This window comes from Ranitomeya imitator, chromosome 4 (genome assembly GCF_032444005.1).
Source record: "Ranitomeya imitator isolate aRanImi1 chromosome 4, aRanImi1.pri, whole genome shotgun sequence".
In the NCBI taxonomy this organism is placed as follows: domain Eukaryota; kingdom Metazoa; phylum Chordata; class Amphibia; order Anura; family Dendrobatidae; genus Ranitomeya; species Ranitomeya imitator.
The window spans coordinates 453,149,048-453,166,420 of NC_091285.1; the positions used below are offsets into that span (position 1 = coordinate 453,149,048).

At 43.5% G+C, this 17,373-nt stretch overlaps 2 protein-coding genes across 3 annotated transcripts in view; one reads left to right on the plus strand and one right to left on the minus strand.

The window, feature by feature from the left end:
* LOC138676457 (long-chain fatty acid transport protein 2-like) overlaps positions 1-7,558 on the plus strand; it is a 96,041-nt gene extending 88,483 nt beyond the window's left edge. Inside the window, exons 9-10 of the mRNA XM_069765777.1 lie at positions 456-586; positions 7,184-7,558. Coding sequence (XP_069621878.1) covers positions 456-586; positions 7,184-7,360 — 308 coding nt within the window. The 3' untranslated portion in view covers positions 7,361-7,558. The remainder of the gene's footprint in view (positions 1-455; positions 587-7,183) is intronic.
* Positions 1-17,373, minus strand: part of MAN2C1 (mannosidase alpha class 2C member 1) — a 122,795-nt gene that overhangs the window by 40,726 nt on the left and 64,696 nt on the right. Inside the window, exons 22-26 of one of the 2 annotated variants that reach the window (XM_069765775.1) lie at positions 15,101-15,210; positions 12,773-12,852; positions 11,860-12,005; positions 10,111-10,214; positions 9,374-9,458 (exon numbers count right to left, since the gene is read on the minus strand). In XM_069765775.1, the coding sequence (XP_069621876.1) occupies positions 9,374-9,458; positions 10,111-10,214; positions 11,860-12,005; positions 12,773-12,852; positions 15,101-15,210 (525 nt within the window). Of the gene's footprint in view, positions 1-7,505; positions 9,459-10,110; positions 10,215-11,859; positions 12,006-12,772; positions 12,853-15,100; positions 15,211-17,373 lie in introns of those variants that run through there. The other variant, XM_069765776.1, reaches the window with a different exon arrangement.

The window sequence follows — 17,373 nt, forward strand, 5'->3', positions numbered from 1 at the left end:
CCATCTCAGACTAAAAACATCAGCTCTCAGGCGACCAAGAAATTGCTTATCCATTGCTTAGCTCTTCCCACTTGGCCTGGTGTGGTAGCAAGTGGGGCGAACAAAGGTTACCACAACCGCAATACTGTCAGGTGATATCAAGCCTAGAGGTTAGTAATGGAGAGGCGTCTATAAGACGACCCCATTACCTACCCCACAGTCAAATCATAAAAAAAAAAAAAAAAAAAGGAACACCCAGAATAAAGTCCTTTACTTGAAATAATTCCCTCTTCACTGCTGAATCAACCATCAAACTGTGACTGTCTGTCCTGTTGAAGTATCTGTTCTCCACTATCGCTAATAGATGAAAGTCCTGAACAAGGATCATCTTTTTAAAAACATATTTGAAAATGAGATATCTAAACTAAAATTACCATTATCAACATTTACTACATTATGACTTCGCCCAATTTTAGATCATGAAGGAAGAATTGGAATGGTATCCATCAAGCTGAAGCAAGGAGAATCATTTGATGGAGACAAACTGTACAATAAAGTAACAGATTATTTACCCAATTATGCCAGACCTTGTTTTGTGCGAATACAGGTAATCGTTCTTTTTACCTTTTTCAATCCATTAATCTTTTATCTCATTAATCTTTTATCTCATTAATAAATCAGTGATCCTTGTAATGCAATATTATAGATTTTAATATAAGCTAGTAAAAGTATCCAAACAGTGCATCATATTACTATAGCTCATCATATTATAGATGGAAGTGATAGACTGACAATCTAATGTGTATGAGATTTCAGGATTCCCATTCACTTTGCTGTCATCAGGAACCCAATTATAACGGTGGGCCCTGCGATAGGAAACGGGGAGATGGACACCTCCTGCACTCTCTTAAGGATGTGCCCTGATCTCCCTATACAGGTTTTTTTCAACCTGTCACCGAGCAGGATACAAAGCCCTCGCTAGCCCTGCACCTGTCCCTAAGTAGGGAATTGGCAAGTGAGAACATTGGTCCCACCACTGCACTAAAACAACACAAAGGGAAGGTATGACAGACAAGGTAAAGGGAAAAACAACACTTAGCTCACTGCTGAAAAGCATAGCACAGCAGGAATGAAACACTAGACTCAGCTGACGAACAACTGCTCCCAGCTTGGTCGCTGCAGAATGAACTCTAAGGGTATGTGCACACGATGCGGATTTTGCTGCGGATACGCAGCAGTTTCCCAAGTTTACAGTACAATGTAAACCTATGGGAAACCAAAAACGCTGTGCCCATGCTTCGGAAAAAAACGCGCGGAAACGCAGGGTTTTATTTTCCGCAACATGTCAATTCTTTTTGCGGAATCCACAGCGTTTTTACATCTGCTCCAATAGAAAACTGAAGATGTAAATCCGCAGCAGAATCTGCAATAGAAAACGCGATAAATCCGCAGTAAAAACCGCAGCGGTTTTGCACTGCGGATTTATTAAATCTGCTGCGGAAAAATCCGCTGTGGACCATTCTACGTGTGCACATACCCTTACACCGACAGTCAGCTGATGCATCAGGTGACCTCTTGAAGGATGGTGGGAATGGTCACCAACCACATCAGCAGACTAGGCAGCAAAGTAATTACACCAGTGGCCACCAGGTGGAGGGGGGAGGGAGAACTGCATTAACCCCCGATGACCTGAAAGGAAAGTGCATTAACCCCCGATGACCTGAAAGGAAAGAAGTTTTAATCTGAGGAAACCAGATTTGCCACAGATCCAAACATGGATCGTGATAGTACCCCCCTTTCAATGAGGGGCCACTGGACCCTCAACACCTGCCAAAACTCACGGTGAGGATGCCTTGATCCACCAGAGTTCACACCTGACCGTTAGTTTTATGGCAAACGTGGCCTGATGGAAATGCCAACAACGTAGGCTCCAGAGGTGCTACAAATCTCCAGAAAACCGACCTGGGGAATGAGTTGTGTACATCCATAACTTGGGGTAACTCCAACTGAAAAGTCCCCGGGCTGAGAATGGCCGACACTCGATATGGCCCAATCAGTCTGGAACTCCAGGTCCCAGTAGCACACTTCCACATGATTTTTTTGGTGGACACCCATACGTACTCATTCACACACAAGTCCGGACCTGAACGTTTATTTCCATGCATACATTTACCACAAGATGGTGATTTGAGGAATTGACAACAGAGGCGTCCCCCTGTGTCACCACACTCACACCCTACAATGCTCAGAGGGAACCCCCCCCCCTTGACTCCTCTTCCTAAGGGGACTCAGACACTCAGGGTTAGCTTGTGGAGAAGGTTGAGTCCTGCCCCTACTCCCTGGCAGCACCTCTGCTGCCCCCACTGGAGAAGAAGGAGTAGGTTGTAGAAGGATGGCAGAGACAGTAGTTCCCGGGCAGCAGCCCACAATAGACTGATCCCAGCTGACCACTTCCCTTGACCGCCAGTCTATGACGGGGCTGTGTTTTTTCAACCAAGGGAGTCCTAAAACGATGGGTGATGGCATTTCCCCTAAGACGTAGCACGACAGGGACTCCTCAGGAAGAGTCCCTATACACAGGTGTATATCATCCACGACTTGGGTCACCCACCCCTGGCTGAGTGGAACAGAGTCAATGGCCTGGATGCTTAGGGGTTTAGTTAATGTCCTACACCTCAGGCCATGGGTCTGGGCAAAATGAGCATCCAACAGATTGACACCTGCTCCACTGTCCACAAGCACCGGTATACACTCAGTTACCCCGCCAACTACCATTTCAGCTGACAAGGTACACTGAGGAGAAGAAATGAAGGAAATATACATTCCCTTGTTGCTTCCCTCCACACGACCAGGGGGACATGGCTATTTAGTAGGTAAAGGTATTTTGGCGTGAGCTGGGCAGACATCGATGAAATGACCAGTCTGCCCACAGTAAAAACATGCCCCCACACCACGGCGAACCGTAGGCAACCCCATTTGGGAACCAACTCCTCCCACCTGCATGGGTTCGTCTGCCTGCTCAGGTGTGTCACCCCCCTAGCTAAGACTACTGGGGGCACATTTGGTGTCTCTCCCTCAAGCGTCCATTTACCCAGATGGCAAGGGACATGGCGGCCTCCAACGACCTGGGGGCGGCATGCTGCACAAGAGTATCCTGCAACATTGGAGACAGACATTGCCTAAAATAGCTTCTAAGGGCAGGGTCATTCCACTGAGTGTCAGTGGCCCACCTCCTGAACTCTGGGCAGTACTCCTCAGCCGGCCGACTCCCCTGCTTGATTTTACGCTGTTGGGATTCCGCCAGGGAGACGCCATCAGGATTCCCATACACAAGCGCCAATGCCACAAAAAACTCATCCACCGACCGTAAAAGATGGAGAACCGGCCGGCAGGGAGAAAGCCCAGGATTGGGGATCACCCTTAAGGAGGGAGGTTATAATCCCCACACGCTGTTCCTCACTCCCTAATGAAAGAGGGCAGAGCCTGAAGTACAACTTGCAGGTCTCCTGAAAAGCCAAAAATGTATCTCTCCCTCCAGAGAACCTGTCAGGGAGAGATATCTTGGGTTGAGGTTGCATTAACCCCCGATGACCTGAAAGGAAAAAAGTTTTAATCTGAAGAAACCAGATCTGCCACAGATCCAAACATGGCTTGTGACATTGGCAGTGTTCAAATCAGTATTAAAATCAGTATTCATTCATTTAAATCTGTAGTGAATGCACTTAATAATGAATTGAATTTAGAAAGTGAGCCCCAATGGGGACAGCAATAGTAATATCTTTAAAGAAATGTGGAATATGCTAGCGCTATATAAGTAAAGAGAATAATAACAAACTTGCACACCCTCGCAGAAATCTTAAAGGGAAGGTGCCACCAGTTTTCTTGTATTTTGTTTTTTTGTGAAATTAATGCAATGTTTGCACTGTTTGCAAACATTTCTATATGAAAAATATTATATATTTTTTCTACAAATATACACATTTACCACTAGGGGGAGCATTTTCCGTTTTAGACCTCAAGCAGCTATAGTAAGATTTAGCAGCTCTGCCCCAGGGATATTTGACCACCCAAAAGGGGAGGGAAATGGTTATGTCAGCAGTTACTGCCCCAATTTTTCTGCTAACAGTAAGAATGAAGAGCAGCATCACAGGGCAGCACCATTTTGTGTGTGACCGCCCTGTGACCTGCTATCACCAGCAGTTACTGCATCAGGGGCATAGCTTGTTTACAGAGAAGCAGAACACAGTGGGCTCAGCAGCATTTTTTTGTGAATAACATCCTTGCTATCCCCCTTCCCCCACCTTAATCCCTGTCCTGTCAGCTGCCCTGCTCTCTCTCTCCAGGTGTCACCTCCCTCTCTGCAGGCTGTGAGTGCAGCTTACAGGAGATCACAGGGACTGTGTGTGAGGGGGGAGGGGAGACACAGCAGGAGAAGCACACAGGGCAGCTTGTGAGGAGCAGAGGACGTGCCTGCCTGGAGTACAGAGGAGCAGTGAGGGCTTCTTCTGTCCTGCCATAGAGAGCACAGGGCTATAATAAAATGGCAGCTAGTCACACCTACAGCAGTGAGTTGTGCAGCCCACAGAGGCGTGCCCAGCTCAATGCTGCTGCAATGTTACAGATAGGAGATAATAGACCAGCGCTGACCCTATGTCCATGGGGTGCCGTAATCTGACACTGATAGTGTCCTGCTACTGCTGCAAAACCAAGATGTCAGCCCCCAGTGCATTCTTTAAACTCATAACACATGAAATCTGTTTCACATGAATTTCAAACTTGCTTATAGCAGCATGTTATGCTACATTACAATGATTTATTAATGACCTACAAAAGCGGTACCTTCCCTTTAAACACCTTGATCTACACCCACTCTCTGAATCCCTCCTCCCTTTCACAGATGTAAGTTCCCTACACAATGCGGATGACGCTGCCGCTCTATAAAACACCACAATAGCTGTAGCTGTGGAATCTCTTGCCCCTCTCACACATACCAAAGCTCGCAAACTCAATAGACAGCCCTGGCACACCAGCCTGACCAAAGAACTGAGGCGAGCTTCCAGGGCTGCTGAGCGCAGATGGAAAAGATCCCACTCCAACGAGCACTTCATCGCATTCAAACAGTCCCTCACTACTTTCAAGACCACACTCGCCACAGCAAAACAAACCTACTTCTCATCTCTCTTATCCTCCCTGTCTCACAACCCTAAACAGTTATTCAACACCTTCAATTCTCTCCTCCATCCCCAAGCACCCCTCCCTCCCCACTCATCTCAGCTGAAGACTTTGCCTCATTTTTCAGGCAGAAGGTTGAGAACATCAGAGACAGTTTTAGTCGACAACCCCCAGAGCGCTTTCTCCCAACTACCCAGCCCTCCACCTCCAAAACCAACTTCTCCACCATTACAGAAGATCGACTCTCCACTCTACTCTCAAGATCGCATCTCACCACCTGTGCTCTTGACCCGATCTCTTCCCACACTTCATCCCAAACCTCGCCACAGTCTTCATCCCAACCCTAACCCATCTCTTCAACCTATCACTAACAACTGGTGTTTTCCCCTCAAGCTTTAAACATGCCTCAATCACACCTATCCTCAAAAAGCCCTCTCTTGACCCATCTTCTGTATCTAGCCATCACCCTATATCACTTCTCCCCTATGCCTCAAAACTACTGGAACAACACGTCCATCTTGAACTGTCCTCTCATCTATCTTCCTGCTCCCTCTTCGACCTCTTACAATCAGGCTTCCGGTCACACCACTCCATTGAAACTGCCCTAACTAAGGTCACCAATGACCTATTAACCGCCAAGAGCAAGCGATACTACTCTATCCTCCTCCTGGACCGGTTTTCTGCCTTTCACACAGTGGACCATTCCCTGTTGCTGCGGACCATCTCATCCTTTGGCATCAGACTTGGCCCTATCGTGGATCTCGTCATACCTAACTGACCGGACATTCAGCGTCTCCCACTCACACACCACCTCCTCACCCCGCCCCCATCTGTCAGAGTCCCGCAAGGGTCAGTTCTAGGGCCCCAGCTCTTCTCCATTTACACTTTTGGCCTGGGACAGCTCATAGAATCTCACGGTTTTCAGTATCATCTCTATGCTGATGACACACAGATCTACATCTCTGGACCAGATATGACCACCCTACTAACCAGAATCCCTCAATGTCTATCCGCTATTTCATCCTTCTTCTCCGCTAGATATCTAAAACTTAACATGGACAAAACAGAATTCATCGTCTTTCCCCCATCTCACGCGACCCCCCAACGAACCTATCCATTACAGTAAACGGCTGCCCACTCTCCTCAGTCCCACAGGCTTGATGTCTCGGGGTAATCCTTGACACTGATCTTTCCTTCAAACCACATATCCAAGCCCTTTCCACTTCCTGCAGCCTTCAACTCAAAAATATTTCACGGATCCGTACATTCCTAAACCAAGAGTCTGCAAAAACCCTAGTCCATGCCCTCATCATCTCCCGCCTCGACTACTGTAACCTCCTGCTCTGTGGCCTCCCCTCTCGCACCCCTTCAATCTATTCTAAACTCAGCTGCCCGACTAATCCACCTGTCCCCCCGCTATTCCCCGGCCTCTCCCCTCTGTCAATCCCTTCACTGGCTCCCCATTACCCAGAGACTCCAGTACAAAAGCCTAACCATGACATACAAAGCCATCCACAACCTGTCTCCTCCATACATCTGTGACATCGTCTCCCGGTACTTTCCTGCACGCAACCTCCGATCCTCACAAGATCTCCTTCTCTACTCCCCTCTTATCTCCTCTTCCAACAACCGCATGCAAGAATTCTCTCGGGCATCACCCCTACTCTGGAACTCTCTACCACAACATATCAGACTCATCTACCATCGAAACCTTCAAAAAGAACCTGAAGACCCACCTCTTCTGACAAGCCTACAACCTGCAGTCACCACTGATCGATTAAACCACTGCACGACCAGCTCTATCCTCACCTACTGTACCCTCACCCATCCCTTGTAGATTGTGAGCCCTCGCGGGCAGGATCCTCTCTCCTCCTGTACCAGTTGTGACTTGTATTGTTCAAGATTATTGTACTTGTTTTTAATATGTATACCCCTCCTCACATGTAGAGCGCCATGGAATAAATGGCGCTATAATAATAAATAATAATAATAAAATAAATAATGTGTAATCTTTTCTTGCTTGACTCTACAGGACGCCATTAAAGTTACTGGAACCTACAAGCAGCGTAAAGTGGAACTGGTCAAAGAAGGTTTTGATCCCCTCACTATAAAGGACCCATTATACTTTTTAGATGAGTCTACCAAACAATACAAACCAATGGATTCGACCATTTACAAAGCTATTCTGGAAAAGAAAATGAAAATCTAGTTTAATGTGTGGTCATGTTTATTTCACTACAAAAAATGTGCTGATAAACTCTGCTTATAAAAAAATTATTTTAAAAAAGATAAATAGCCCTTGTATATAAATCTATGTAGTAATGAATGTAAATTGATAATACAGAAGTCTGTAATTTGTTGTAAATTTGTTTTATTCATTTGAATAAAAGTATATTGATCAAAAAAATTTGTAGGTTAGTGTTACAACCTGAAACACTTACAGTAAGAGAATAATCCCATAATGATCGTATAGGCCTTTACAGTATTGTAGAACATTTGGTCCACTTTAAAGAGGACAGGTCAGCTCTACTGACAAATCTGTGGTAGCAAGTACCAATATCCCTAAGAAACAAGTAATTGTGGGACATCATTTTTGCTAGCTTTGCATTGTGCTGTTCATCTCTTATTCCTCCTGATTTCTGAGTAAATGGACAACTGTTATCATTTACCCGATACATCAAAACCGGTGTTCAGTTCATTCAAGTCTTGATGAGGGGATTGGCTGCAGTCAGATGCTCTTGATTCATGACGAGGCGTATGCTTCAAGAATCAGTAGCACCAGACAAGATGCATACACCTCTGTGCTCCTTGCCACAAATCCTATTCCAGTCACCGCTGGAGTAAGATTTGTAGGGTAGTGAACTGTTGTGAATTCTGTTGTCGAACTCCCTCCTGTGGTCGTGAATGGTACTTCGGCGAGTTCTGTCTATGGGCTCCCTCTGGTGGCTATGAGTGAAGCTGCTGCTTCTGAGGTTCCTTACACAGGTGACGTGGTTTATCCTTTGGTTGGCTGCTCTATTTAATTCCTCTCAGATCGTTACTCCATGCCAGCTGTCAATGTTTTTGCATTGGTTCAGTTCGCTCCTGGATCTCTCTGGTGACCTGCCTTCTCCTGCAGAAGCTAAGTTCCTGATAGTCATTATTTGTTCACTGTTTTCTTGTCCAGCTGGTTTTCATGATTTTGTCTTGCTAGCTGTAAGCTCTGGGATGCAGAGTGGCCCCTCCGCACCGTGAGTCGGTGCGGAGGTCTTTTTCGCACACTCTGCGTGGTCTTTTGTAGGTTTTTGTGCTGATCGCAAAGTTACCTTTCCTATCCTCTGTCTATTTAGTAAGTCTGGCCTCCCTTTGCTGAAACCTGTTTCATTTCTGCGTTTGTGACTTTCATCTTTACTCACAGTCAATATATGTGGGGGGCTTCCTTTACCTTTGGGAAATTTCTCTGAGGCAAGGTAGGCTTTATTTTCTATCTCTAGGGCTAGATAGTTCTTAGGCTGTGACGAGGCGCCTAGGTCTGGTCAGGAGCGCTCCACGGCTATTTCTAGTGTGTGTGATAGGATTAGGGCTTGCGGTCAGCAGAGCTCCCACATCCCAGAGCTCGTCCTGTATGAGGTTTAACTATCAGGTCATTCCGGGTGCTCCTAACCACCAGGTCATAACAGTGAACATCACCACTCGTCATGAATTTAACGAGAAGCAGTCACCACGCCCCTGTCAAAGCTCTGCCTACATTTTCGGAACAGGGCAAAAATGACCTGAGAAGAGCAAAGGTCACATCATTTTAGAGCAGCCTCCAGTTGCACCAAAATTATGTGATTTTTCAAAGCTTATTTTACATCAGAGTACTGGTATAAAATCTTTGAGTAATCGGGTGCTAAGCCTCCACACATCCTACCACAGTCTGCACTGATTAAAACGTATCAGACTGTACAGGAAGAAACCCAGAACTGGTAACACACAGTTGTCAATGTACTTATACATTTCAAGGAGGAACATCAAGAGTAGCAGCCCAATACAGATTTTTAAGAAAACAAGCTCAAGAATTGCTATTTCATGTAAGAATTTAGTAAAGAGCTTGCAGATCCTCTTACAAACATTCAAGAGGAAATCTATTGGAATAATTGGAGTTGGCATAAAATACAAGATCTAAAAAAACACAATTGCTTGGACTATTCTCGTGGTCACTTAGAAGCTATCTCTGCAGAACCAGGAGGAGAGAGAGCACCTTGAATGGCGTAAAGGAAAGTTTCACCCCCTGGTCTTCTAACATAATGGGCTTGCTGCCTGATGGACGCTCCAGGAGGTCGCACCTAAGAGCAAGAATAGTTTGCAATTATAATGCTGGTGTCGATTATTTCACATCCTGCTATAATGTGATAGAAGATGTCTGGCCTGGCAAGCAGCAGGGTGTATAGTGAATGTGGGGGAGATTGATGCGTTGTTATTAAAGTGTCATTGATATTAATTCTTCATCCATCTGTTAAAATCCAGCTGCTAAAAGCTAAGCAGTATAAACGTTACAAATGGTTCACATCACGTTTCGGCCACATGTTAATGAATGTTGGGGAATCAACAGATTCAGATGTAACCCCCCAATATAGCCTTTCACTATAATGAGGCAGACAGGGTCACTTTATACTACGTCTAGCCTCTGTACTGGCGGGTTCTGTCTTTTTTGAATGGTTCCTCTGGGGGTTCCATCTGAATCCCAATATTCAGGGCTTCAAACAGAAGAGGGCAGAGTCTCTAACACGGGGTCAAAAGTAATGTGAACCTATGAGCTGCTCTTAGAATCCAAACAAAGTTTTAAAAGAGGTAGATCTAATTTAGTAAATGACAGTACCAATAGCAAAAGGTGGGAGCACTGCAAGTATGCAGGCCACAGAAGGCAAAATGTGTAATCTACCTTGAAAGAGATAATAAGTGTACAAACATTAACTTCTTTGTACAGTATATACTCACATGAAAACCTCTTTAATTAGGAGTGAAGTCTGCAGCCAGGTATCTACAGTGCTCCCGTAAGACTCGTACAGCCTCAGCACCAGAGAGTCCGGCTGCTTCTCTGCCTGTGAGAACAACCAAGTATTGTAAGAAAAAAGAATCACGAGGTGGTTGCAACTTTAACTTTTTTTTTTTTTGTTAAACACATGTGTTGAATACATGACTTTATGGTACTTACTATTATGCAGATATGACAGGTTGTCCTCCCACACAGCTCTCCTGTCCATAAAATGACTGCTGGTGGAAGAACATGCCCATCAGCCTCCTCCAATTGAAAAGCAGGTTCCCATGCGAATTATGTTCCAATTGGAAGAGACTTGGTCACATGCTCCTCTATTAGTAGCCATTTTATAGACGGGGGACCAAGAAATATAGTTAAAAAACACAAAACATTTTGTATTGCTGCAACCATAAAAATCTATGACAATTTATAAAATTATAAAATTTATTACGCAGATCGGTACACCATAAAGAGAAAAAAAACTCAAATAGCCAAAATTGCAGTTTTTTTTGGTTAGTTTTCTGCAATTTCACGACACTTTGATGTTTTTTCCTGTGTTTCCAGTAAACGGTGTCTTAAAATGGATGGTGTCATTCAAAAGTATAACTAGTCCAGCAAAAGATAAGTCCTTGCACTTCTATGCAGACGAAAAAAATATAACAGTTGTTTTTTTTGAAGAAGAGAAACAAAAAAATAGATGCCAAACTGAAAATTGGCTGGATCGGGAAGGGGTTAGATAAAATTTTCAAGCTTGTTAGGCCATCTTCCCATTTTTTCCTTTCCTTTAGATATCCTAGTGATATTTTCAACATGAGAACAATTCCCTTGAGGTATTAATATTTTTGACACATGTATGAAACAAGCCTAAGGAACTTTTACATAGAATTCAGCGAATTTCTGCAGTGATACAATTTTCATCACAGTAAATTATGCTTTTTTTTTTACATTAACCACTCCTAAAACTTAAAAAAAAAAAAAAAAAAAGCACCGTATTGGAAAATAAATTCACAAACTATTAATATCCATTTGATTTCTAACCGTACAATGTTCTGCAGAACGCCTCAGTTCCATAAGATTATGTTAGAAGAGGTATTAACAGACCTGGACATGCAAGTATAGAAGACAAGAATTCACAGCAATTATCGGATGAAAAGACAGAGGAGCTGATTCACCAACACTGGTCTTTCATACACAAGTCTTACTAAGTGTTGTGCAAGAATAAGCAGCGCCCAATTCATTAAGTGGCGCATACTAGTAAATTCGGAGCTTCCCAAAAATGCTACTTCAGTCAGGGGCTAGAGCAGGGGTGTCAAACTGCATTCCTCGAGGGCTGCAAACAGGTCATGTTTTCAGGATTTCCTTGTATTGCACAGGTGATAATTTAATCACCTGCAGAGAATGATTCCAGCACCTTGTGCAATGCTAAGGAAATCTTGAAAACACGCATGGTTTGAGGCCCTCGAGGAATGCAGTTTGACACCCCTGGGCTAGAGTAAGAAATCTCTGGCATAAAAAATGACGGGACCAATGATGAACTTGTCGGGCTGGCGTAGCCACGTCCAATTCCGGCTTCTGCCCCGATCCACCCATTTTGGGTGAAAAATGACAAATGTCACAACATTTTTGTGCAACTCCGCATTGCTCAAAAGTTTTAGAACTTTATAAAGTATATTACACAAGTTTTCTGATAAATCACAAAGTGTACTTACTCGTTTAACCGCCTCTAACACTATGGCTGGAGAAAGAACATTAAAAGCGCTCCAGGTCGTCTGTTCTGCAGTCAGTGCCGAGCTGGTGAGAAGGGGCATGCAGAAGTTATATCCATGCTGAATTACGCCAGCTTCCTGAAAAGACCCTGATAAGAACATAAAAGACAATTAACATCCATGTAGAAGAGAAGAAAAAAGCTCAATAAATCACGGGAACAGAAACTTATGCACATGGTCTTGGAAGAAGAAGGCATCTGGTCTAATTTACAAGAGGCGGTGACAAACATTGTCATTATAAACTATATATTCCAAGTTAAAAGGACTAGCATTTATGACATGATCATAGGATACCCTGTATTTTTCAGGGTGCAGCCAAGCCCAGCACGATGGGTCTTGTATACAGGGGTGTTCCCATGGGATGCATTGAGAGTGTTGGCCAGCCCGCCTAATCGAATAGTATGGGCGTGACTAAGGCTGAGCACCAGACACTATGGATTACCTACATGTGAACAGCGCTCTATACACAGGCTTCTATTGTGCAAATATATACTAAGCAGTCACCCCCTCCATGAATGGGTATGTGGTGAGTGGCTGTCTATTTAGTATTTTGCAACATCTTTGCTATATGGGCTGGCTGCATCCTGTAGTGCATTTGTTCAAAGACCTGGGCAGGCAAGATAAGCAGTGCTGTCTTTTTTCTGCGTTTTTTTTTTTTTACAGATTCCCTTAAAGTTTAAAAATGTTTCAGTAACCAGTATGACAATTACAAGTTTTCTATTTTTAATACAGATTTTGATATGGGAAAAATATATTTCACACAAACGTCACAGATGTACCTTTATCCAGAAAAGTTATACCTAAAAAAAAGTACAACAGGTATATTATCCATTAGATATTCCATAACCATACGTACTCTCGTGAGGCATAAGTGCATAGGAAAACTCATGATGTCCAATATCAGCAGTGGCGTCAGGGGACTTTGGCGCTCGCAGTCTAATAAAACATCAAAAACAATAAGAACATAGTGATGTGGCTCTTCACAATAGCAGATTTTTATCATATCTGTTATCATAGGTGCTGTCCCATGAATTAGAAAAAACACCTCTAGAATAATGCACACAATTATTTTTGCCACTGGGATACAAAACACACCACTATCCAGTATAAAGAACCATTTAGTCCTCTTTACTCCCTTTTCTGCAGCTCTGGTTGCTTCACTTCCAGGTGACCATGATGCAACAGACTCTCCCAGGAGGGCATTGCATTTAGCTTCTGCTAAGGCCTGGTTTCCATTCATATGGCCATCCAGTGGGTTTTCCCTCCGCTGAGGTATAAAATGTCAGAGAGAAAGTGGTTCAGGAATGGATCAAATGGATTTCTATGGAATAGTTCTCATTTATCTAGCAGATCCGGACCAGAAAACTATTTGGCATCCAGATTTAGATCCGGAAATGTTGCAGACTGGTATGCCTAGTGCACAAGTTTAGATTAGTGGTTTCTGACATTAAAAACCTACTGGACACAATTGATATATGGAAACAAGGCCTAAAAACTCATCTCTTGTCTTCCTAGTGCAATAGTCCCTAAAAACAGCCTTAGAGATCCCACTAACAAGCCGGTGCGCCATCTATAAATCTATTCATCCACCATATATCTACTAAGATCTCTCCCGTTTTCCTGTCTCCTCTTATTAGATCTACTGCACATGATTAGATTCATCTCTTTTAGCCAAACAGTATCAGCCTACTACTACAGATGAAAAGGTAATGGAACGTATATACAGTACAAGAACAGTATAACTTTTTTGCACATATATTGAAAATATGCTTTCTTTGACATGTTCTACAGAGTGCTTTAGCGACTAGAAAATCTATCTTGTTAATTGGGTGTTAGGCCCCTTTCACACATCAGTTTTTTGCCATCAGTCGCAATCCGTCAAATTTTGAAAAAAACGGATCTGGCTGCATCAGTTTTTTTTCTCATAGCGATGGATGGGCTCACGTTTCATCCGTCGTTCGTCGGATCCGTCAAAAATTGTTTGTCCGGCGGCCGGAGACAACGGACAAAGTAAAGTTTTTTGTGTACGGTGAAAACACGGACAGCGACGGATCCGTCCCCGTCCGTCGTTTGCTAGAATGGAAGCCTATGGCGCCGGAACCGTCAAGTGACGGTATCCGGCGCTGGATTCAGTTTTTTTTTTTTTAACTGAGCATGCTCCGATCCAATTAGCCAGATCCGCTAGTCGGATCCGTCGAAAAAACGAATCCGTTGCATCAGTTTTTCACAATCTGCGACGGATCCGTCTAGCCAACGGATTGTGACTGACGGCAAAAAAAAGAAACCTGATGTGTGAAAGGGGCCTAGGCGTTTTTTTTTTTGCCGTCAGTCACAATCTGTCAAATTTTGAAAAAAAAAAAATGAATCAGTTTTTCACAATCTGCGACGGATCCGGTTTTTTGCCGGATCCGACTAGCTGATCCGGCTAATTGGATCCTAAAAAAAAAAAAAAAAAAAAATCAGAGCATGCTCAGTTAAAAAAAAACGGAATAAGTCGCCGGATTCCATCATTTTACGGATCCAGCACCATAGGCTTCCATTCTATTAAACGACGGACACAAAAAATGTTACTTTGTCCGTTGTCTCCGGCGGCCGGACAAACAATTTTTTAAACAACGGATCCGGCGAACGACGGATGAAAAGTGAGGCCATCCGTCGCTAATACAAATTTATGCGAAAAAAAAATGTATACGGCGGCATCAGTCTCCGGATCCGTTTTTTTTTCAAAGTTCGATGGATTGCGACTGATGGCAAAAAACTGATGTGTGAAAGGGGCCTTACTCCTTAACAATCCTGCAGTCAGTGGCCAGTGAATCCAGCTCCATCTCTCACTGCAGAACTGACCACAGTCATCTTCTGCACAACACAGTATGGCAGCGGTCATACAATTACAGCGCTTTGTGCTTCCCCTGCATCCATCTATCTTAGCACCTACATAAGATGTGTACAGGTGAGATATTATAGAGTACCCTGGACTAGCTGCCTATATAATGTATGGAACCGGGATGTCATACGTCTAAGTAATACGTGACTGCAGCAATAGGACAGGTCTGAGCAAGCATAACAATGAAGCGTGAAGGACATCTGGGCAAGAGTCCAGTGCATGTGTTACCTTGGGAAGTGGCATTTCAATATACTTGGGGCATTTTTCTAAAAATTAGAAAAAATAATGGCAATGACTCACAAGGAAAGGCTGAGGACATTTCCAAGCACTGAACAACCATATTTGCAGTCATTTAGCACAGCAATTCCAAAGCCATGCTCTGATAGATCCATCCATCGATGCGCCCAAACCTGCAAAGGTAAAAGGAAACTGAGTGCATTACACAAACAAACACACACATATACAGCTGCTTCTCCAAAAATTAGAATATCAAAAAGTGAAACTCATATTATAAAGAGTCATTACAGAGTGATCCATTTCAAGTATTTATTTCTTTTACTGTTGATGATTATGAATGAAAACCCAAAAGTCAACTCAGTAAATTAGAATAATTAACAAAAACACCTGCAAAGGCTTCCTGAACATTTAAAAAAGTCCCTTAGTCTGTTTTAGTAGCCTCCACAATCATGGGGGAGGCTGCTGACTTGACAGATGTCCAGAAGGCAGTCACTGACACGCTCCACAAGGCGGGTAAGCCACAAAAGGTCATTGCTAAAGAAGCTGGCTGTTCACAGAGTGCTGTATCCAAGCATATTAATGAAATATATTTAGAATTGAGAGTCCTCAGTGGTTGATACCTTTTAATGGCTAACTGAAAAGATGGTAACAAATTGCAAGCTTTCGAGACTACATACGTCTCTTCATCAGGCAAAGAAGACGTATGTAGTCTCGAAAGCTTGCAATTTGTTACCATCTTTTCAGTTAGCCATTAAAAGGTATCAACCACTGAGGACTCTCAATTCTAAATATTTTTCTATCTACTGGCTAACACGGTACCAAGATATATTTTTTTCCTATTAATGGAAAGTCGAGTGGAAGGAAAAAGTGTGGGAGAAAAAGGTGCACAAGCAACAGGGCTAACCACTGCCTTGAAAGGATTGTTAAGAAAAGACTATTCAAAAATTTGGAAGAGATTCCCAAGCAGTGGACTGCTGTTGGAGTCACCACACACAGACTTATCCATGACTTGGGCTACAAGTGTCACAGTCCATGTGTCAAGCCACTCATGACCAATACACAACGCCAGAAATGTCTTACCTGGGCCATGGAGAAAAAGAACTGGACTGTTGCCCAGTGGTCCAAGGTGTTATTTTCAGACGAAAGAAAATTTTGCGCTTCATTTGGAGATCACGGTCCCAGAGTCTGGAGAAATTGTGGAGAGTCACACAATCCAAGCTGTTTGAGGTGTGAAGTTTCCACAATCAGTGATGGTTTGGGGAGCCATGTCATCTGCTGGTGTAGGTCCACTGTGTTTATTTATCAAGACCAAAGTTAACGCAGCCATCTACCAGGAAATTTTAGAGCACTTCATGCTTCCCTCTGCTGACAAATTTCATTCTCTAGTAGGACTTGGCTCCTGTCTACGCTGCAAAAAGTACCAATACCTGGTTTAAAAAGAAGTATTACTGTGCTTGATTGGCCAGCAAACTCGTCTGACTATAACCTTGACCTCGTGAAGAGGAAGATGAGAGACACCAGACCCAACAATACAGACGAGCTGAAGGCTGCTATCAAAGCAACCTGGAATTCCATAACACCTCAGAAGTGCCACAGAGTGATCGCCTCCATGCCATGTCGAATTGATGCAGTAATTGATGCAAAAGGAGCCCCGACCAAGTATTGAGTAAATTTACAGAACATGCATTTCAGTAGGCAAACATTTCGGATTTTAAAATCATTTTTCAAGCTGGTGTTATAAAGTATTCTAATTTACTGAGATAATGACTTTTCGGTTTTTAATGGTTGTAAGCCATAATCATCAACATTAACAGAAATAAACACTGGAAATAGATCACTCTGTTTGTAATGACTATATAAATAGGAGTTTCACTTTTTGTATTGAAGAACAAATAAAATTAAATTTTTGATGATATTCTAATTTTATGAGAAGCACCTATATGTATTATATATACACTGCTCAAAAAAATAAAGGGAACATTAAATCTCCTCAGGGATCTCCTCCCAGACCTGGACTAAAGCATCTGCCAACTCCTGGACAGTCTGTAGTGCAACGTGGCATTTGTGGATTGTGCAAGATATGATGTCCCAGATGTGTTCAATCGGATTCAGGTCTGGGAAACGGGCGGGCCAGTCCATAGCTTCAATGCCTTCAGCTTGCAGGAACTGCTGACACACACCAGCCACATGAGGTCTGGCATTGTTCTGCATTAGGAGGAACCCAGGGCCAACCGCACCAGCATATGGTCTCACAAGGGATCTGAGGATCTCAGTACCTAATAGCAGTCAGGCTACCTCTGGCGAGCACATGGAGGGCGTGCTGCCATCCAAAGAAA